General features: G+C 45.5%; 3 protein-coding genes across 15 annotated transcripts in view; 2 read left to right on the top strand and 1 right to left on the bottom strand.

Annotated features, from left to right (window-relative positions):
- The first annotated feature begins 804 nt into the window (after window positions 1–804).
- On the top strand, window positions 805–16143 carry LOC118282817 (serine/threonine-protein kinase Nek5-like). 4 transcript variants are annotated; one of them, XM_047337218.1, is made up of 26 exons: window positions 805–954; window positions 1680–1819; window positions 2162–2258; window positions 2385–2482; window positions 2570–2653; window positions 3637–3707; window positions 4511–4597; window positions 5436–5490; window positions 5978–6091; window positions 7375–7461; window positions 7662–7752; window positions 8117–8235; window positions 8353–8417; window positions 8521–8715; window positions 9453–9531; window positions 9616–9711; window positions 10212–10292; window positions 10398–10502; window positions 10867–10935; window positions 11026–11106; window positions 11192–11369; window positions 11461–11562; window positions 11749–11896; window positions 12240–12466; window positions 12575–12638; window positions 16063–16143. In XM_047337218.1, exons 2-25 carry the CDS (start codon window positions 1697–1699, stop codon window positions 12607–12609), a joined length of 2487 nt encoding a protein of 828 aa, XP_047193174.1. In that variant the 5' UTR covers window positions 805–954; window positions 1680–1696; the 3' UTR covers window positions 12610–12638; window positions 16063–16143. The 4 variants fall into 4 exon arrangements, with proteins under 4 accessions (XP_047193174.1, XP_047193173.1, XP_047193172.1 ...); XM_047337217.1 differs by lacking the exon at window positions 16063–16143 and adding an exon at window positions 12798–13273; XM_047337216.1 differs by lacking the exon at window positions 16063–16143 and having other exon boundaries at window positions 12575–12714.
- Window positions 12523–16597, bottom strand: LOC118282821 (GDP-Man:Man(3)GlcNAc(2)-PP-Dol alpha-1,2-mannosyltransferase). Of its 2 annotated transcripts, XM_035604300.2 has the most exons (6): window positions 16486–16597; window positions 16075–16302; window positions 15100–15302; window positions 14829–14997; window positions 13651–14294; window positions 12523–13538 (listed from the first exon to the last, which is right to left on the bottom strand). In XM_035604300.2, exons 1-6 carry the CDS (start codon window positions 16563–16565, stop codon window positions 13255–13257), a joined length of 1608 nt encoding a protein of 535 aa, XP_035460193.2. In that variant the 5' UTR covers window positions 16566–16597; the 3' UTR covers window positions 12523–13254. The 2 variants fall into 2 exon arrangements, with proteins under 2 accessions (XP_035460193.2, XP_035460196.2); XM_035604303.2 differs by lacking the exon at window positions 16075–16302.
- Window positions 16598–17718: 1121 nt separating this feature from the next.
- LOC118282819 (transmembrane protein 237A-like) overlaps window positions 17719–20593 on the top strand; it is a 16798-nt gene continuing 13923 nt past the window's right edge. For 3 of the 9 annotated variants that reach the window (XR_007032116.1, XR_007032117.1, XM_047337223.1), the window contains exons 1-5: window positions 17724–18082; window positions 19132–19166; window positions 19908–20029; window positions 20126–20203; window positions 20426–20509. Coding sequence is in view for 5 of the 9 variants with exons in the window: in XM_047337223.1 (XP_047193179.1) it covers window positions 19145–19166; window positions 19908–20029; window positions 20126–20203; window positions 20426–20509 (306 nt within the window). In the remaining 4 variants the exon portion in view is untranslated. Of the gene's footprint in view, window positions 18083–19131; window positions 19167–19460; window positions 19591–19907; window positions 20030–20125; window positions 20204–20425; window positions 20510–20593 lie in introns of those variants that run through there. The other 6 variants (XR_007032115.1, XR_007032114.1, XM_047337221.1 and 3 more) reach the window with 4 other exon arrangements.

Raw genomic sequence — 20593 nt, 5'->3', positions numbered from 1 at the left:
ACTGCCGACCGTGACATTTGATCGCGTTGGAAATGTGTTGTAGATTAAAGTGCTAATCAGATGTACCTCTCACAGGGGGATCATGGGAAACGAGCCAGGTGGTCAGCGGGTGGAGGGGTCACCCTGAGGAATCAGACAGATGGGTGTTCAGAGCAGTTCGCCCGTGATATTACTTCAAAAGTCTTTTCTTTATATAACAACTACACATCACAAGTTGAACATGATAACAATATGTATACAGTAAAATTAACCACTTTTTTATTTAAGCCGCATTCAGAGGGAATGTTTAACTATTATAACTTTATTGGACGGCTGGAAATACTTGCTATGCTCATTAAGATTTTCATCAAAAACATTTTTAAAATACAAATGCTTTTCACACTTCTGACATTTTTTTAGTGGCTCATGATTTTATTATATAATGGAGTATTGAGTTTTTAGCAAAAAGCAGCTTGTTAGCTTAGCTTCGCACAAAGACTGGAAACTGGGGAAACCAAAAACTGTAAATAAATGATGGCTGACATGACAGCAACTATAATAATCAGCTGTAATAACTGAAACATAGTGAATGTTATGCTGTCGATGATATACTGAATCATATTTAATAAACTGATTATGTGCTGGTTCTGAGGCAGTCAAATAAAAAAAGTTAGCTTATTTAAGTCACCCAATAGTTATTTTATGTTGTTAAATATTCTATTTGCCTCGTGTCTGAATGAACGAACTGCAAGCTCCTCAAGAAACTCCTGATTTATATCTAAGACGCAGATAAAAGACTTTGGGCGACAACTACATCTCCCAGCATGCCGTGCGGCTTAGCCTCGCCGCTTGTCGTAGTTGACAAACGTTTTTAGCTAGTGGCGGCTAGTTTCTGGGACAGAGTGAGTGTTTTATAAGTCCGCTCCGCTGTGTGACCGCTGCTGACCACCCGACACCACGGCGGCTCCGCGGAAGGTACGTGGATACTTATATTACACGTTAAAAAACCAGTAGAAAATAAGACCGTTTTCGTCCTCAACGGTGAACTTTTGTTAGCATGCTAACATGAGAGCTAGCCGAGTGTGTATCTATCTCCATGGTGACGGGGCTCCCTCCGCCCACCGGGGACCTGACGGTGTTGAAATGTGGAGGTGGACACAGTATAAACAATAACAGAACTGAATTTTATTTGATTTCTAACTAATGTTGTAGGAATATTAACTTAAATACATTGTGGAAAGTTTGGAAGTAACTGTACTGAAATTTGCTTGATACCTTTTATTTTGAAAATGTACATGTTTAATTTAAGAAAATTAAGTGTAATGTAAGTACGAAAATATATATAAATATATATATATATATATAATAATATATAATAATTCCTATGAGGGACATTTTCATGTTACAGAAACTGGAAATTAATAGAATTTGATTTTTTATATATATAAATAAATAATATTTTTTATTATTTGAAACAGAAAGGGCATTAAACAATACACATACGAGCCAGAACATACACAAAAAAAAGAATTCGAATTAAAACCACAATGTCAGAATCACAGACATGCAGAGCCAGATATTAAATAGAACTTTGCATACGATATACAGTATTCACTACAGTAATCCATCACAGCAGCTCAAACTAACATTCCCTCCTCGTGTTTCCATGTGTGAACTCATGACTCCGTGTCTCGTTCCAGGTCGTCGTCCGGGTGTCATGAACAACTATGAGGTCATCCGTCAGATCGGAGAGGGTGCGTTTGGTAAAGCCTTCCTGGTCAGGGACAAGGGCGGAGGTGGAGACGGACAGTGTGTGGTCAAACAGGTCGACCTCAGAAAGGTAACGCGGGGCGGCGTATATGGCCGGGTTCTCTCAGTGTTACCACCAGAAAGCTAAAAATTGTATTTCCCAAATTGGCGTACGAAGAGGATGCAGTACGGGTGGCGACCTGACCTCGATGCTCTTGGACGTGTGACCTGTAGGGCGACGCCCGAGCGTAGACGAGAGAAACTTTCTTACATCGTGTTGCTTTAATGAAATATTACATAAGCATACAGAGAAATGAAAATGTCAGACTAATCCACAACTTTAAATCCCAGATTTTATTAATTTAACCACTTGTTAAACAGCTAGCAGTTAACGGTCACAGTCGGCGGTTTTGTGGATGTGTTCGCTGCGCAGATGTCGGCGAAGGAGAAGGAAGCGTCGAAGAAGGAGGTGACGGTGCTGTCGAAGATGAGACACCCGAACATCGTCTCCTTCACCTCGTCATTTCAAGGTGAGCGTGACGTCATCGTGTCGTCTTGTTGGCGGGTTTTTGTGCATTTGCGTCTGTTACACACTGTTTACTGTGTGTGTGTGTGTGTGTGTGTGTGTGTGTGTCTGTTTGTGTGTGTGTGTGTAGAAGAGGGCAGCCTGTATATAGTGATGGAGTACTGTGATGGAGGAGATCTGATGAAGAAGATCAAAATGCAGAGAGGAATCCCCTTCACTGAGCAGCAGGCATGCAAACACACACACACACACACACACACACACACACACACACACACACACACACAGAGTAAAACTGGAGTGTGTGTTCCTCAGATCGTGGGCTGGTTCATTCAGATCTGTCTGGGCCTCAAACACATCCACGACAAGAAGATTCTCCACAGAGACATCAAGGCTCAGGTATCGTCCCGCTACACACACACACACACACACACACACACACACACACACACACACACACACTCAACATATTAATGATTGCAAAATCGAATAACAATGTTCAAAATAAATGCAGTGATCAAAACTGTTTCAGTGGGTGTCTGTTTTCCACATTTGATAAGATAAGATGAACCTTTATTGATCTGAATTTCAGAATTTGACACAGCAGCACAGAAGTGTAGCAGCACAAGAGGAAAATGTAACCACAAAATAAAAAAAGAATAGAAAACAGAAACTAAGATAAATAAGATAAAATAGAAATGCTGTACAATAAAACAAATCCAGTTGCAAGCACTGACTCGGAGGTCTGTAATTTCAAGTTCTGAGTTATAATGGATCGCAGCATCGCTGGCCGACAGGAAGTTTTGTGGGTGTAGTAAAACGCTTCCATGGTAACAACGAGCTCCACCAATCGGAGACGTCGATGTTACACAAGGTTGATGTCATACAGACTTGTGGCCTTCTACAGGTTCATGTTCCATCGTTTCACAAACCAGTAGCTCGTGAGTCGACCTTGGATGTGTACAACATGAAGGCTAATAATCAAAATGTGAATTCAGAATATGAATGGGATTTTCTCGTCACCTGCGGACTGTACATGGTATATTTATTGGCAGGTTAATCTTGTACATGGTAAACAGACTTTAGTCACAGACCCCGAGGTTCCACGTTTTAATTAACGAGTGTTGTGGCTCCAGAGTTCAGGGGGATTTGTGCGGCTGAACCGTCCACGGCTCTGCTTTGTTCTCAACAAAGACCCCGTTGTGTTCCAGCTCCTGGATTAACTGACCGCAGACTGTTCACGGCCATCAGTGTCTCTCATCAGTCATATCTGTTTACACACACACACACACACACACACATGATACGTGCCCAGTCACTGTTTTTTTTTTCTAATGGAACACGGACGTGCTTTCATTCCCGTCTCTCTCCCTCTGGTCTAGAATATCTTCCTCACCGACGGAGGGATGAAAGCAAAGCTGGGCGACTTTGGAATCGCAAGAATGTTGAATAAGTAAGTCAGTGTCATCTTCACACACACACACACACACACACACACACACACACGGTGACAGTGCAGCTGTTTATCACTGAGCACTCTGTAACACATGGAAGACGTCCAAACAAGTCATTATCATTCCACAAACTGTCGAGCAGGACACGCGAACACACGGGACGGTCGGTGTTATGGACTGTACAAGCAAACTGACCTCATGGGGACAAAATGGGGAACAAAGTTTTTTCTCTACCGCAAACACCACAGTGTTCAGGCGACCATGTGGGGTAAAGGGACGAAAAGCAGAGGAAACAGAATAAAGAATAATTTGAATGACATAATTAAATATATAACAAGAAAGAACCAAGTCTCACACACTCATAGAATCAATCCGCTAAATATATCAGATCTTTCCCTGGTAAATATGTGAAAATGTGAAAAAGAAGAAAAAAGTCGTATCTCACAATGTTAAAGAAAGAAATTTTAAATAAATGTATTTTTCCCAATCGGGACGTTCTTAAACACTTAATGTAAAAAACGGCAAGTGCAAACAACTGAGCACCCGACAGGGGACACTTTATGGTGGCGCACCTCTGATTCCATTTCCGGTTTCCGGCAGTGTCTGAAAATTAACTATTAACTATATTTAACTCATTCAGGGTTGATTATATATATAGGAACACATAGTTATGGACAATATATTCAATTTCTGTGAATTAGTTCTTCTAAATTACTATAACTTCCTTGGTGGAGGCAATAACAAAAAAACACAAATGAGTTCTAGTGTGTGTTGAGTTAGTTGACTGTGGTTGACTGTGCAGCACCATGGAGCTGGCCAGGACCTGTGTCGGGACGCCGTACTACCTCTCCCCGGAGATCTGCGAGAGTCGGCCGTACAACAACAAGACGTACGTACGGTTGGGATTAATACTGAAATGATGATGCAACTGTGGTCGCCCCCTGCTCTATAATAATCATCTGGTTTCACTGTGACACGTTCAACAGGAAATGTTAGTCACACATTTCAGAGTTCAGAGTCGTCTACTTTCTCTCTGCGTTTGGACTTTGGTCCTTTCGCCTCTGCGGGGCTTGTTTTTTCATTCAGCTGAGGTCAGAGCCGCTTCCTCTTTTCCCACACTCACTATGAAAGGCGTGTGTTTCTATACTTGTGGGACATTTTAACCTGAACCTGATTCTAAACGTAACCCTTAAACCAAGTCTAGACTCTTCAACAGTGCACAGGGGAATTGGGGGGACAGAGATGTGTTCAGTTTCTGAAATTGACCTCACTCTGAAAGTCTAAAACTTTAATAGGTCTTCACAAAGATAGAAGCAGCTGAGTGCACACACACACACACACACAGACACACACACACAGTATGTCCCGGTGCCAAAAACAGCAAACGCCAAATCAGTCGTACCCCCAGAAATTACTTCTCTGTCGGTGGTTGTGATCTGATTAGCGACTTCACAGCACTGGATTCTTGTTCCTTGTGTTTATGACGGTGGGATCAAGTTGAGCTCTGCCACAGCAGCTTCCTGTTTCAACAACAACAACAAGAGGAATGTCGAGTTGCAAAAGAAGTTCCCCGAGCTGACATCATCGATTCACTGCCCAAAACTGTTTCGAGTTCCAGAACATCAACGCTGAGATGTAATGAGATTCTAATGGTCAAGAATTGTCTCAGATCGCGTTTAATATCCCCTCTGTGTGTGTGTGTGTGTGTGTGTGTGTCCTCGCTGCAGGGACATCTGGTCTCTTGGCTGTGTCCTGTACGAGCTCTGCACCCTGAGGCATCCAGTAAGCTGCACCACACCAACAGAACATCAGCAGCTGCTGCTTCACACTCACATCTGGACCACACTGTATAGATAAAGATGGACGACATCATCCTGATCGCCCCCTGGTGGCTGACTGATGGTCGTCTTTATATAAAGTCATTGATCGATCAAAATTAATCAAAGGATTAATCAAATCATAAAAGCTCATATTTAATCAATCAACTGTTTGTCTGCCTCTCTGTCTGTCTGTCCGTCTGTCTTCCTCTCTGTCTCTCTGTCTGACTTTCTGTCATCCTGTCTGTCTGCCTGTCTGTCTGACTGCCTCTCTGTCTGTCTGTCCGTCTGTCTTCCTCTCTGTCTCTCTGTCTGACTTTCTGTCATCCTGTCTGTCTGCCTGTCTGTCTGACTGCCTCTCTGTCTGTCTGTCCGTCTGTATTCCTGTCTGTCTGTCTCTCTGTCTGACTGTCTGTCTATCTGTTTGTCTGTCTGTCTGTCTCCACCTCCAGTTTGAGGGCAGCAGCCTGCGTCAGTTGGTCAGTAAGATCTGCAGGGGGCGCTACAACCCGGTGTCCAGCCGCTTCTCCTACGACCTCCGACTCCTGGTCACACAACTCTTCAAGGTCAGGCACCGAAGTCCGTTTGACCCTCAGTGGGTGTGGACGTGAACGGAACTAGCAGCAGGTTCTGAAGGCTCTGCAGGTTCTAAATGTTCTGTTGGTTCCAAGGTTTCAAATGATCTGATGGTTCTGTTGGTTCTGAACATTCTGTTAGTTCTGACGGTTCTGTTGGTTCCAATGGTTCTGCAGGTTCTGATGGTTCTGTTGGTTCCGAAGTTTCTGCAGGTTCTGAAGCTTATGTTAGTTCTGTTGGTTCTGTTGGTTCTGTTGGTTCTGCAGGTTCTGATGGTTCTGTTGGTTCCGAAGTTTCTGCAGGTTCTGAAGCTTATGTTAGTTCTGTTGGTTCTGCAGGTTCTGCACGTTTTGCAGGTTCTGATGGTTCTGTTGGTTCTGAAGCCTCTGAAGGTTCTGTTGGTTCTGAATGTTCTGGTGGTTCTGTTGGTTCTGTTGGTTCTGAAGCCTCTGAAGGTTCTGTTGGTTCTGAATGTTCTGGTGGTTCTGTTGGTTCTGTTGGTTCTGAAGCCTCTGAAGGTTCTGTTGGTTCTGAATGTTCTGTTGGTTCTGGAGGTTCTGTTGGTTCTGTTGGTTCTGTTGGTTCTGAAGCCTCTGAAGGTTCTGTTGGTTCTGAATGTTCTGGTGGTTCTGTTGGTTCTGTTGGTTCTGAAGCCTCTGAAGGTTCTGTTGGTTCTGAATGTTCTGTTGGTTCTGGAGGTTCTGTTGGTTCTGTTGGTTCTGGAGGTTCTGTTGGTTCTGAAGCCTCTGAAACCTCTGAAGGTTCTCAAGGTTCTGTTGGTTCTGAAGCCTCTGAAGATTCTGAAGCCTCTGAAGGTTCTGTTAGTTCTCACGTTTCTCTTGTTCTGAACCTTAATCTGACCATCAGGTGAAGTTAAACAGCTGTTTAATCAAAGTTACTTCAACAACTCAGATTTAAACACAGAGGTAGAAAGTATCTAGGACAGTAATGTCATGTACATTTTTATGTACTTTATCTTTTACACTATCCAGTTGATTATCTAATATGTTATCTAATACAGTTTATTGAACATTATCTCGAACATTTGTGTAGTTACAATTAAATGAGGTACTTCCACTTCTTCTCCCCTCCAGAGGGAAATATTCTAAGTGTTACTCCTTTACACATTGATTTATGTCATTTTCTCTAAATGATCCTTTACATTTCACAAAAATCAGAGATTAGAGGGAAAAAAGTCCAGAAACTGAAAGCAGGTCAGTTTGACCCTGCTGACAACTTTGGACCATTTTCACTTTCACTGTGCCTCTCTCAGGTGAACCCCCGGGACCGTCCCTCCGTCAGCTCCGTCCTCCGCCGCCCCTTCCTGGAGAAGCACATCAGCAGACACCTGGACCCTCAGGTGGGAGGATGTTAGAACCGGTGTCAGAACCTTTGACTCACTTGCTGATGGACATGGAGGAGGGAAAAAATCTAAATGAATTTTGGATGGAGGCGCCTTCATGTCAGTGGTGTTTAGATTTCAACACGTCATAAGATGGAAAGCAGGTGTGTAAGAGTGTGTGTGTGTGTGTGTATGTGTGTGTGTTTGTGTGTGTGCAGGTGATGCAGGAGGAGTTTCGCCACACGACGTTGGACAGAAATAAAGCGGCAGCATCACAAGTCATCAGAACAAGAGCAGCGAAATCCCCAGGTTTCATCACACACACACCTGAATATGAACATGATGCTTACTCAGTTTATTATTATTATTTTTATTTACTAATACTGATGCAGTCTAATCTAATCCAGAGTTCACTTAATCACTAGTGGTCCTCTTAAAACACTGAGGGAGAGTCTGGTATAGTCTGGCAACACATCAAGATGGACGACATGACGGCTCCCTAAAGAGAAGCCAAATCATCTGGATCGCCCCCTGGTGGCTGACTGCAGTATATGTCATAAGCCCCACCCCCTCAATGTTAGCAGATGGACCAAACATCTGTCTGTCGGCTGCTGTAACTGTCATACGTCCACTTCCTGTCACTCTGACCTGAGACTCTTCTCGTGTCGTCCAGAGAAGATCCAGAGGTCCAGGGGAGCGGCGAGGGCGAGGCCCCGGGCCCCCGTGAAGAACCCGCCCGCCAAGCCGGACTGGAGGGGCCCACTCAGAGTCCAAGCACCTGCCCACTACAAAGTAATAACAACCCAATAATTTTCAATCTCTTGCGCTTGTCCTTTATTAGGAACTTTTCTGCACCATATCCATATACAGTATTTATAATAATAATATCACGTTAATTGATGATTGCAGCCTCTTCATCAAAGAGCAGGACGGCCGGCGGCCGACAGAGACATTGCAGGGCGGCAGGACCACAAGTGAGTGTTGAAGATCTGTGACATCACACGACACCTGGGACGAGCTTCACATCACGTATGTGCTGTGTTGTTGTACACGTGTGTTTGTGTGTGTGTGTTACTGATGCAGGTTTAACGACCAGCAGCCGGTCGGCCACTACCAGCACTACCACGCCCAGCTGGACGCCTTCCAGAGGAGGGACAGAGAGGATGTCCCTCCTCCTCCACTTCTTCCGCTTCCTCTTCCTCCTCCTCCCCCTCATGAGAGAGAACAGCGATGTGAAGACCTCACTGTTCCTCCTTTGGAGCCGTACCAGCTGTGAGTGAAACTAATATTTGGTTAATTTATGATCATGAAAAATGTCGGGCAAAGTTTCCCAGAGCCCGAGGTGACGTCTAAGTCTGTGTCCGTCCTTCAATCCAACAACGTCAAGATTTTCTTGTCATGATAAATCAAGAGGAAAGAAAATGTTACTTTTGAAAAATCATGAAAAATGACAATTGATTAGAATCGTTGCTGATTAATTCTCTGACTGTAAAATAAAGATACACGATATAACAGCTCCTCTAAAGTGAAACCAAATCATCCTGATCGCTACCTGGTGGATCGCTGCAGTTTAGGTCATAAGCCCCGCCCCCTCCACGTTAGCAGACGGGACATGGACCAAACTAAACAAAAAAATCTAAGTAGACGTTAAAAAGGTAAAAGATGGTTTCTGGTCATTCTCATCACACTGATGTATGTCAAGTGTTCATGTTTGCTTTTCATTAGTTATTTGATGATATAAAAACGGGCTGAGACGTCATGATTGACAACTGAGATTGACTAGTGATTGGTTTGGCCACGTATGGGCGGGACTTCGACACCGCGGCTCCACTCCACGATCACTACAGCACAGACACGAGGTCAAATGACATCAAAAGCCATGATGGCGGCACCCGAATCGGAGCTATTTTAGCTCCATTTTTATGCGTAATTTACGTAAAAATTGAAGCAAAAATATTTGGTTTCTTACTTCAAGTTTTATATATTTGGTTGTGTTTGTGTTCCCTCAGTGTGGCGGCAGCTCGACATGAATACCTGCAGAGGAGACTGGAGGCCAACCAGTACAAACTGAGAGCAGAGAAGCAGCTGGTAGGACAAAGCTCAGAGTAACTTCCCTGTCAGACTGTAACCTGACAGCCCTCTGACCTTTGACCTTTCCTCTCTGACCGTCAGGGTCTGCGTCCGTGTACAGCTGAAGGCAACAGGAGGCCTGGAGGTCGAGCTGAGCACGAGCACTCACCTCAGGACCGGAGGCAGGACGGACAACAGGTGGGACACATGACTGATTACTCTCATGTACGTTACTCAGCTCCATGAAAGATGATTTTACACAACTCTGAAACTGTATTGCAGTAAAAGTACTTTGTGTGGTTAGAGTACCACAGTAAAAGTACTTCATGTTTTTAAAGTTTGATGAGTAAAAGTACTTCATGTAGTTATATTACCACGGTAGAAATACTTGTTTTTTAATTCGAATTTGTAAAAGTACTTACTGTGTGGTGTTAGTACCACAATAAAAGTACGTCATATTTTTAAAGTATTATTAAAAAAAGTACTTCATGTGGCTAAAGTATCATTAGTAAAAGTACTTTATGTAGTTACAGTAAAAGTACTACATTGTGCATAAGTGTGTCCTGTGCCTGATCTCATCTCATCGTGCTTTTAAGTTATTTATATACACCTAGAGTTTAGTCCGTGTGTGTGCGTGTGTGTGTGTGTGTGTGTGTGTGTGTGTGTGTGTGTGTGTGTGTGTGTGTGTGCGCGCGTAGGACTACCTGCGTCAGCTGGACGTCATCAGAGAACAGTACCACCAGGACATGAGACAGATGAGGCAGAGAGCTGAAGCAGAGGTACCCGCTCTGTGTCAGTGCAATAGTAGTACCAACAGTGTTTCAGAAATCTGTGACCTGATACAGAACGAGACGATCGTATTCTCTCCGTCTTTCCTCCGTCAGGCGCAGCTGCAACAGAAACATGGAACATTTGTGGTGGAGAAACCCAGAGACACAGAATCTGGTGCAGACGGTGAAGAGGAGCAGCACAAAGCTGCACCTGCACAGGTACATCATCTCATCCACACTCCTCCTTTCACACAGGAAGCTCCAGTGTAGCCTGAGCTCAAGGAGATAGGAAAAGGCAGCATCGAAGCACCTTTCCTGCGCATTTAGAGAAGCCGACCAGCTCTCTTCACGGCTGCCGATGAAATACTTTCGGCTCATTTCCCTCAATTAGGAAGCTTCTTGAGCAAAAATGGACAAATCGAGCGCAGCCCATGAGGTAGAAGGTTATGTGGCACCTCAACCAGCAGGGGGCAGAGAGAATAGAGAGCCACATCTTCACATCATGGAGTCATTTCCCAAAGATTTTTTAAAAAAAGTGTTTAAACCTCTCACGTATTGTTTATCCCATTTCCTCCTGCTGCAGGACATGGAAGCCGCCCTTAGGCAGGTGCGAGAGGAGAGGAGAGCACCGGAGAGGAAACACAAGGACAAGGTGACGTGTCACATCGTCCATCTTTATCAACAGTCTATGGAATCTGACAGTTTGATTGTCAATGTCATCGTTTTTCTGTCATTTCTGCAGAAGGGAATCATGTTCGAGATCCGGTTAGAAGACGGCGAGACGAAGGACGAGGAAGTGACGGAGAAAGACGAGGAAGAGATGGTGAGTGATGAAAGACAAGAAATCCTCCTCCTCCTCCTCTTCCTCTTCCTTTTTTTCCTGACTCTGTCCTCAACCTGCCCAACAGGACTCAGACCCTCTGAACCGGACTCTGAGCTTCCAGGAGGGGGAGGAGCTGAAGCTCAGGGATTGGTCGGAGGAGAGGAGGGTGTGGAGTCAGAGGAGTCCTCAGACTCTGCTGGACGCTTTAGCCAACATGGACGTCATCTCGGCGAACGATGACACCGTGATCGAGACTGAACAAGGTGCAGTGAAACATACACTTTATTATGAATAACTAAAAACAAGATGAAAGACTGTTACGCCGCAGTATGACGAATGTTTATCTCCCCTCAGGTGAAGAGGCGCCGGGTCGCAGGCAGTGGGGCGACGGGCCCCCCGTCACCCTGCTGAACGCTCTCGCTCAGGCCGAACTCACGTCGTCAACTCTGGACGCAGGTCAGACATCACTCACGCCGACATGTGACTCGCAGCATCTTCACTTTAGTCACCCACTATTTAACCTGCTGCTTTCTGAATGAAACACGAAAAGTGCGACAGGACAAAGTGAAGAGCGTTCGATGTGTAACTAGACTGAAAATAAAGCAAACGTAATCTCACTCTGAAGTTTCTTTACTCGACTAGATCTAGAGGCAGAGGACGGAGCAGCAGCAGAGGAGGAGGAGCGGGAGGAAGAAAAAGAGGAGAGGAGGGAGGAGGATGAAGAGGAAGAGGACTCTGATGTGGAGATGGATGAAGAGCGACTGGAGCCGAGGTCAGACGACGACGACACGTGAGTCAATCGATTCATTGTTTCGTCTATAAAATAAAATTTTAAAAACAGTGAAAATGTCTGTTACGGTTTTCCACAACCCAACGTGATGACGCCTTCCAATGTCTTGTTTTTTCTGACCCAACAATCAACAACATCAAGCAAAACATCAAATCTTCACATTTGAGGAGCCCGAAAAAAAGCTAATATTTGTTGCTTAGAAAATAACAAAAATTAAACCAAAAATTATTATTTTTATCTAAACAGTTGCAGAGTAATTTCCTGAGTAAATTTATTTGGTCTCTGATTGTCTCTGTGGACTAAGTTTAATATATGATTATTTCATTTCCTCTGATCTCATCAGGAACTTCGAGGAGTCGGAGGACGAGCTGAGAGAAGCGGTGGCGGACTCCATGAAGAACCTGTTCGTCATGGAGGATGGGAGCTCGGACGAGGTGGAAGACACAGAGGAGAGGAGGGCAGAGGTGCATGATGGGAAGAAGGACGCTGAAGACAAAGATGGCGCCGCACACCCTCAACAAGTCCGACCGGAGCTGGAGGATTCACCCGAGCCCAGAGGACCTGACCACGGTCAGTCCGACGGTTCGGACTCGTCTGCTCCGCTTCATTCAAAATAAAGATTCTTATGATTTCAATTTCTTTTATTTTTACACGTTATTGTATTTCCATCACAAACAGGAATGCAGGAAGTCAAACAACATCTAAATAAATAAGAGAGATTTCTCCGTCACCCAGCAACAAGGTTTGTAAGTCTTCAAGAGAAAAACAAAATTTAGAATCCCTTCAGATTAAATTCAACAGTCAAGCCAGGAAACGTCAAACTAATTTTCATGACCCATTAAGTCCCCCTCTACTCAAAAAAGTGTTTTTCTTCTGTCTCTGTCCGCTAAAATATTCATAGTCTCAGAATTCCTCGATGAGGGAGAGAGATTCCATGGTTTCCAGACACATTTCAGAGGTAAACAATGTTAAACAAAATATTAGGCATAGCAGATTCTTTATATATACTTTAAAACGTGACTGTCGGGGGTTCTTTAAGTAGGTGATTAAATTCTATCAGTTTGGAGGTTGATGTTGTTGCTCCTCCATGTTTCTCTTTGATCGTCTTGTTTCCAGTGAAAACACCTGAGGACTTTCACTCACATGAGTTTGACACTCGAAGTTTTTGCTAATTCATCGCAGTGGGACAGTTTTCACTCTAGTTGTCCAGCAGAGACACGTCCTTACAATGTCAACGTCCTTTTCCTGTTCATTTTTCCTTGGGAATGAGACGCCATGACAGTGACGGGAAGCTCTGGTCTGTTCGTGATCCTCGGAGGAGGAGCTGGTCGGTCAGCGGCCTCGTCTGCTTCAGCCCGTCATCGCTCCAGTTCACACGTCAGAGGCTCCATGGCGGCGAGGAAACACGCCTGGAACTCCTGGTCGGAGAACCGCTCCACGGAGCGCCGGGCGTTCCGTCGGATCTCCAGTCTGGCTGCGGGCGACAACGCCAGGATGGTCTCCATGGCGGCGGCGTAGCCGTCCTCGCTGTCGGCCAGGAAGCCCGTCGGTCCACCCTCGTACGGCACCACGATGTCCATCTTCGGTCCGCCGGACTTGTGCGCGAGGACGACGGTGCCCGCGGCCATGCACTCCACCACGCCTGGGGACAGAGGGGAACATGCTCGTCTCATACAGAACCATATTTTTACACCTCAACAACATCAATATCAGTATTTTTAAAGATCCTCCTATCGCAGGCAGCTTGTTCTCACCTATCCCAAAGTGCTCGTTCCACATGGTGTGCAGGCCGACGGTGGCGCCCACCAGCTCCCTCTTCAGCTCCTCGAACGGGACGTTCAGCTTGAAGTCGACCCGGTCCGACACACCCAGCTCCTGGCAGAGCCCCCGCAGCATCAGCACTCTCTCCTCGTCCTCCTGGTTCCGGCATCCGCCGATCAGCACCAGCCGCAGCGACTCCCGCCCTCCGGGCCCCTCCCCTCTCCTGTCCAGCAGCTTGCTGAACGCCTGAATCTGCAGCCGGTGGTCTTTCTCCGGCCTGAACTGACCCACCGACACCACGGTGTGGCACTTCCTCTCTCCTCCTCCTCCTCCTCCTCCCTCTTCACTCCCGAGCTCTTCCCAGCCCTCCCCCGTCTCATCCTCCTCCGTCCCATCCTCCTCGTCCTCCAACGGGATGTCCAGGAAAGCCCTGACGTCGCAGGGCGGGTAGACGATGCTGGTGCGGCTCGGCGAGCGCCACAGAGCCAGGATGTGTCCCAGCGTCCAGGTGGAGTTCACCATGATGATGTCGCTGCAGGACCCGGCCAGGCCGAACAGCAGCGCGAAGCAGCAGTAGTACACCACCTTCAGCGCGCTCAGCACGGGGTTCCTGGAGATGAAGTCGGCGTTGTTGAACCTGGAAGACGGGAAGAAGACTGATGGCTGGAGTCAACCACACTGAACAGGTTCAATTTACCTTTTTTCAAAACTTTCTCCAGATCGTTAAGCATCAGCCCACTCAACAGTTTTTAAAACCATCTCCGTCCAGATGAGCATTTAAGCTTCACGTCAGGATTAAAAACCTTGTCTCCTGAATACACATATCAAGTGACCATTCACGTACACGTGGTCATGTGTAAACAGGAAGTAGATCGTCTACTTTGCAGGTGGTTGCTCAGTAACAGAAAATACAACAACAAAAAACAGCAACAGTGAAAAGAAGGGGATTTCTTTTCTTGGGAGCGACGACGAGATGGAACTTTTACTGACAGGATGTGCTAGCAGTGCCGGTCGTGGAGTCGTGACTGATGAGAACCAATCAGGAAGAGAACACTGGTGTCTGCAACGTCAACGTCACTCCGAGTCGGTTGAAAACGAGAGCGAACCGCGTCCACGCGAAATCGAAACAACACTGGAGCTTGTAGCCAAAGTTGTATGCGGTCAGTGTTACCTGGGGTTCCTCTCTCTGACCACAGACAACATGTCGGTGCTGATGGTGGGATAGTGGACGTAGCTCGCCACCTTGCAGCCTCCCAAGTAGCGGAAGATGGGCAGGGTGAAGGCGTAGCCCATCGAGTCCACGTACAGGTCGGGGGCAAAGGCTGTCAGAGCCTCCCAGCCTAACACACACACACACACACACACACACACACACCAATATCAGATATTATAAACATCAATAAAGTATTTCTATACGAACACTAGAATTCCTGCTCTCTTACCGAGGAACATGGAGCCGATGCTCTGGCCCAGCAGCGTGAAGTGCGGGTAGGAAGTGGCCTCCACCAGCGTGCGGTGATGCAGGAAGACGAAGGTCACCGGTCGAGGCAGCGTGACGTTGAAACGCTGCCGCGCTCCGTCTAGAATCTGCTCGCCGGTCACGCCCTGGTCGCCCGTGTAGACCACGAAGGAGACGCTCGGGTATCTGGGGATGATGGATTTTCATCATAATCAACAGTCAAATAAGACGGACAAACCCGAAAAACACCAGAATTTAATTGTAGATCTGAAACAATTATTCGATTCTACATTAATAAATCCTGGGAAAAGTGATCAAACACTGTCTGGTTCCAGCTTCTCACGTGTGACGATTAGCTGCTTTTTCTTTTCCACAATTTCAAAAATAATCAGCAGATTGATCCATTAACCAGAACAAATTCACTCTTAAGAAGCTGAAATCAGAGAATTTAGATGCTTTTTTTTCATAAAAACTACTTAAATGGATTAATCTATTATCAAAAAATAATTGAGGATTCATTCAGTAGTAGATTTCTGATCGATTAATCAATGAATTGTTGCAACTCATACATTAATCATGATATTAATACATTAGTCATAATCATGTAATGAACATGGAGTACTTTTAGATTTAATTTTACACTTTCCAGATACTACTTACAAACTGTTGCTCGGGTGACGTTGTTAATGCAGTACTTCTATTCGTGAAGTATTTGTATCATTTTTACAACGTATATATTTAACAATGTATATTTTTAACAATGTATATATTTTTCAATGTGCTATTACAGTAGTACTTGAACTGCATCTGCATCTTAGTATACATTTAACCACAGTTTTGATCGAAACTTCACACTTGTGAACATGAGTGTCCGCACACTTTTGGCCACGCAGTATAATGGTGTGATCATGGATGTTTCACCAATAAATGAATTCTCCCGACACAGTCGCCGTCGTACCGGTGCATGAGGGCCCTCAGGGAGCACCACAGGACCCGCTCCCCGCCTCCTCCGGCGCTGCAGTACGGGTGGAAGAACGCCACCGCGGGGCCGCTGCTGCCTGCCTGAGCCCGGCGGGCCGTGCGGCGGCCCCGCAGCCACACGCGGACCCCGAGCACCAGCAGCAGGAGGACCAGGGTCAGCAGGAGGCTCAGGTAGGCACAGGGAACCACCAGGGACCACAGTAACCTGAGAGGGAGGGGGGGGCACAAAACACCGTGGGCACCGTGAGCCGGGGAGCGGAAGTGGAGGTGACACCGATTAGCATGTTAGCCGCTACAGTGAACCGATGCCGCCGCCGCCACAGAGGACGAGAGAGTCGGTCAACAGGCTCAGCTCGAGTCCGGCGAGACGCGGAGATGAGACGTTTACCTGATGAAGTCGCAGGAACACATGGAGAAGTGATGATGATGATGGTGGTGGTGCGCGTGGTGCTGGTGGAGCTCCTCCATCTTCACAACAACACTGGTGACGTGTCGATGGTGTCAGCTGAGCCGCAGGCCTCGCTCTGATTGGCCGGTGTTTGTTTACCTGCACGTCATCGACGCGTGACTTTTATGTTATTGTATTTATTTATTTATTTATCTTTTTAAGTTTAAAACAAAGTTTAAAACACATTTAATAAAAAAAAGGAAAATATGTATGATTACATTTAAATGTTTAAAATTTATAAAATTATTATTGTTTTGTTGAAAATGAGAAAAATAATGAATACATAATAATGGATAAATAGAAAAAAATATCTCAACTTAACTGAATTATTTGTACAGTAATTCTGCTGCTTGTCCTGAACCACATTTAACTGCAAATGCAATGATTAATCTAAATAAAAAATTTAAATACAGTAACAAGAATATTTCAATATCCAACCTACACCCTGCCCATGTGGGGCCACGTCAGTATTCCCCCCAAGCCCCACACTTGCTCGTGATTGGCTCAGAGGTCAAATGACTCAGATAACTACCTCATTGGTGACTGAGGTCAAACCATCTGACCCTAATGCAAAAAAAAAAAGAATGGATTTTCACAAAACTCAGTGAAAGGATCGGGCAGGGATCAAGAAAGATCCCATTAAAATTAACATGGATCTGGATCTGGACGAAGAGATATTTTTTAAATCTATTTCTTCAACGTTTTGCGATAGAGGAGGAAGCTCCACCTTTGGCAGCCATGTTTTCTTATATCTGTTTCTATTGCCTTCACTGTTTCCACCTCTCTCTCTCTCTGAGTGTTAGTGTTAATCACCGAGGAGGTGACTCAGTGACCACTACCCTCTGATAACCCCCCCAACACACACACACACACACACACACACACACACACACACACACACACACACACACACACACACTCAGAACCGATAACAGCAGGTCTTTTGAAGACCCAGATGTTGCTGGGATGTTGTTGGGATTTAATGCATCACAGCTACTGTTATTGTGTGCGTGTGTGTGTGTGTCTGTGTGTGTGTGTGTGTGTGTGTGTGTGTGTGTGTGTGTATATGTGTGCGTGCGTGTGTGTGTGTGCGTGCGTGAGTGTGTGTGTGTATGTGTTTGGCTAAAAGCAGACAAGAGTTAAGAAGCTTTGTGATCTGTTGAAGTACTTAAAGTGAGTGAGGCAGAGAGAGAGAGAGAGAGCACGAGTGAATGACAGAGTGAAGAAGAAGAAGAAGCCATTACAGTGAGAGAGAGAGAGGAAGGTGTTGAGACGTGGATCCAGAAACAACGCACCAGAGAAGAAGAAGAAGAAGATGGAGTGATAGGCAGGAGGAGGAGAGGAAAGAGAAGTATATATATTTTTAAATCCCAAAAGAGACTGAGAGAAGAGGGGGCAGGAGAGAGAGAGAGAGAGAGAGAGAGAGATTAAGAGGATTAGTGTGTGTTTTGGTTTGGTAGTAAAATCACATCCGTGTCAGTCACAACTGACTCCTGCTGATTCACACACTGACACATCACCGGACGAGGACGAGCGGGTGAGTTCTCAGATTTTTACATTTGACTCCGGTGGTTTGACTGTGCGCGCGCGTGTGTGTGTGTGTGTGTGTGTGTGTGTGTGTGTGTATGTGTGAGAGAGAGAGAGAGAGAGCTCCACTTGAGGGTCTGCACTGCTAGCAGCTGTGCTCATGGACGCTGCTAACGTGCTGATGTGCACCAGGGGCTGATGGGAATAAACCACAGTGTCGGACAAAAATCGACCAACGTTGACGCCAGATGAAAATGCCAGAGCATCAACAGAGGTAGTCCGGTTCATCCTGAGGAAGAGGAGGAACGTCTGAATGTCTCAGTCCATCTAATAGCTGTAAGATTCATCATCTGGGGAACATGATCATCGTTTCCACCGCCTCCTAGAAGAAGTTGAGATGTTTCACTGGACACGTTTTGCTGGTGGCACCGGATTAAAAGAAGAAATTTCGGGGAAGCACGGCCACCAAATTTGAATCAATATTCATTATCTGCAGAAGCATGATGTTGTTTCGTGGTTCATTTCTAACAAAAACCAGCTAAAATCTCACTCGGCAGAGCTCAAACCTCCACCCGGGTCCAACAGCCCTTCATTTAATCACACACTCATAGAATAAGTCCACTAAATATGCCTGTTTTTTTCTCATGAAGATCCATGAATCCAGGGAAACGTGAAAATGTTAAATAACAGCCTCAATAATTTTAAAGAAAGAGAAATTCCAGGATCCGCCCCTTTGTCCAGATCCATACCAAAAGTGATTGGATTCTTTCTTGACCCATTTTCCACACTTCCCACTAAGATTCGTGGAAATCCTGCTCACAAACTAACAGACAGACAAAGGGCCAGGGGTGAAAACGTCACCTCCTTGGCGCAGGTGATGACTAAGGCTTTCCCCCCGAACAGCGTGGGTGGAGATGGAAGCTGAGCAGAGATAAGGAGCTAGAGAGGAGACGTAACCTGGAATCATCCGGCTGCTGTAAGGTGTAACGAGTATTGCCTTTATTAACTTGTTTATTTATCATTCATTTTCATTGGGAAAACCCTTTTCTTCATCTGCAGTGGGACGATTACCATGAGACAAGCGATGGAGGACGGTGAGTAACACACACACACACACACACACACACACACATCCCTGTACCAGCCTCCGTTAGACGCTCATGAACCTGACGACCTTCACTGACTGTTTATCGTCTTGTGAAGGTCGTCATTTGAATCAAATCTTATGTCACAAACAAACAAACATAATTCAGATGGCATCAGTGTTTCTCTGCAGGTTTACAGCTCCTCACTGACGTCTGACCCAAACATGTCTGTTTAACTTACGCACCTGAACGCACCTTTTTCTCTCATCATCCCCCCCCAGAACATCCCATTTCCCCGAGTTGTGAAATATGTTCTTCTGTTGAGTCTGGAACTCATTTGTCCCTGAACCACGTCAATGCACTGTGACTTCCCGGCGTCCCTGGTTGACACACGGTGTCTAAAGTCACTTCTCTGGCAGGAAAAATAACCTCGGTGATTAAATCTTAATCCTTTTGTCGCAGCGAAGAGGAGAAGTGAAATTGAACTCATTTAGAAATGAAGACTCAAATCCTGCTGCCGTGTCAGGGACAGACATTCCTTTGTGTAGTGAACAGATTAAAATAAAAAATAAATATATATTTTTGAAACACTTGTTTGAGGTGACAGTAAAATAAATATTCATTGATTTTACGTATACAAACTTAATTCTCGGGAATACTAGTCATTTAGTTAGTGCATTTATTTCCAAACTAAACAAACCACCTAATAGGTCATAACCGTGTGTGTGTATGTGTGTTTGTGTGTGTCAGGTATCAGTGAGGTGCTGTCCAGCGTGGTGGACGACGTCAGTCACGCCGTTAACAGAAACGTCGGTGGCGCTCAGCTGCTGCAGGAGCTCCTGGGCGCCCCGTGGCTGCACGCCCTGCTGCAGGTACTGTACGACCCGGGTCAACAGGTGAACACACAACACGCAGTGACGTCATCATCTGTCAACTGATGATGTCGTTTCCTGTTTCCTTTTCTGCAGATGTACGAGTGCCTGTTGCAGTTCAAGAACTTGACGCCCGGCCCGATTCTACCTTACGCCTCAGGACTCTCACACGAGGTTCATACTCAGACACACACACATGGGGTGGAAGATGTATTCGGATCAATTATTTATTAAAAAGTACCAATACTGCGCTGTAAAAGAATGGATGATAGCTTTAAACTACTTGCTGCTTGTAAAGGTTCAGATTCAACTAAATTTCAGAAAAAAGTTGAGACCTTAGAGTTTTATTTTAATCTGTAGAGTGTTGTGGTATAACTCTGCATCCCCGTCCACCAGATCATGACTGTGATACAGAAGGGCCACCGTCCCTCAGCTGAAGCCAGAGAGCTCTACGGTCTCCTCGGCTCCCCACACATGCAGGTCTGTATTGTAGATCCATCCAGAAATTCTTCCACACTTCACCTGTGTAGCTCTGTTTCAACACCTGGACCGGACTCCCTCTAC

This window comes from Scophthalmus maximus, chromosome 14 (genome assembly GCF_022379125.1).
Source record: "Scophthalmus maximus strain ysfricsl-2021 chromosome 14, ASM2237912v1, whole genome shotgun sequence".
NCBI lineage: Eukaryota > Metazoa > Chordata > Actinopteri > Pleuronectiformes > Scophthalmidae > Scophthalmus > Scophthalmus maximus.
This window is presented reverse-complemented; position numbering and strand designations above follow the sequence as displayed.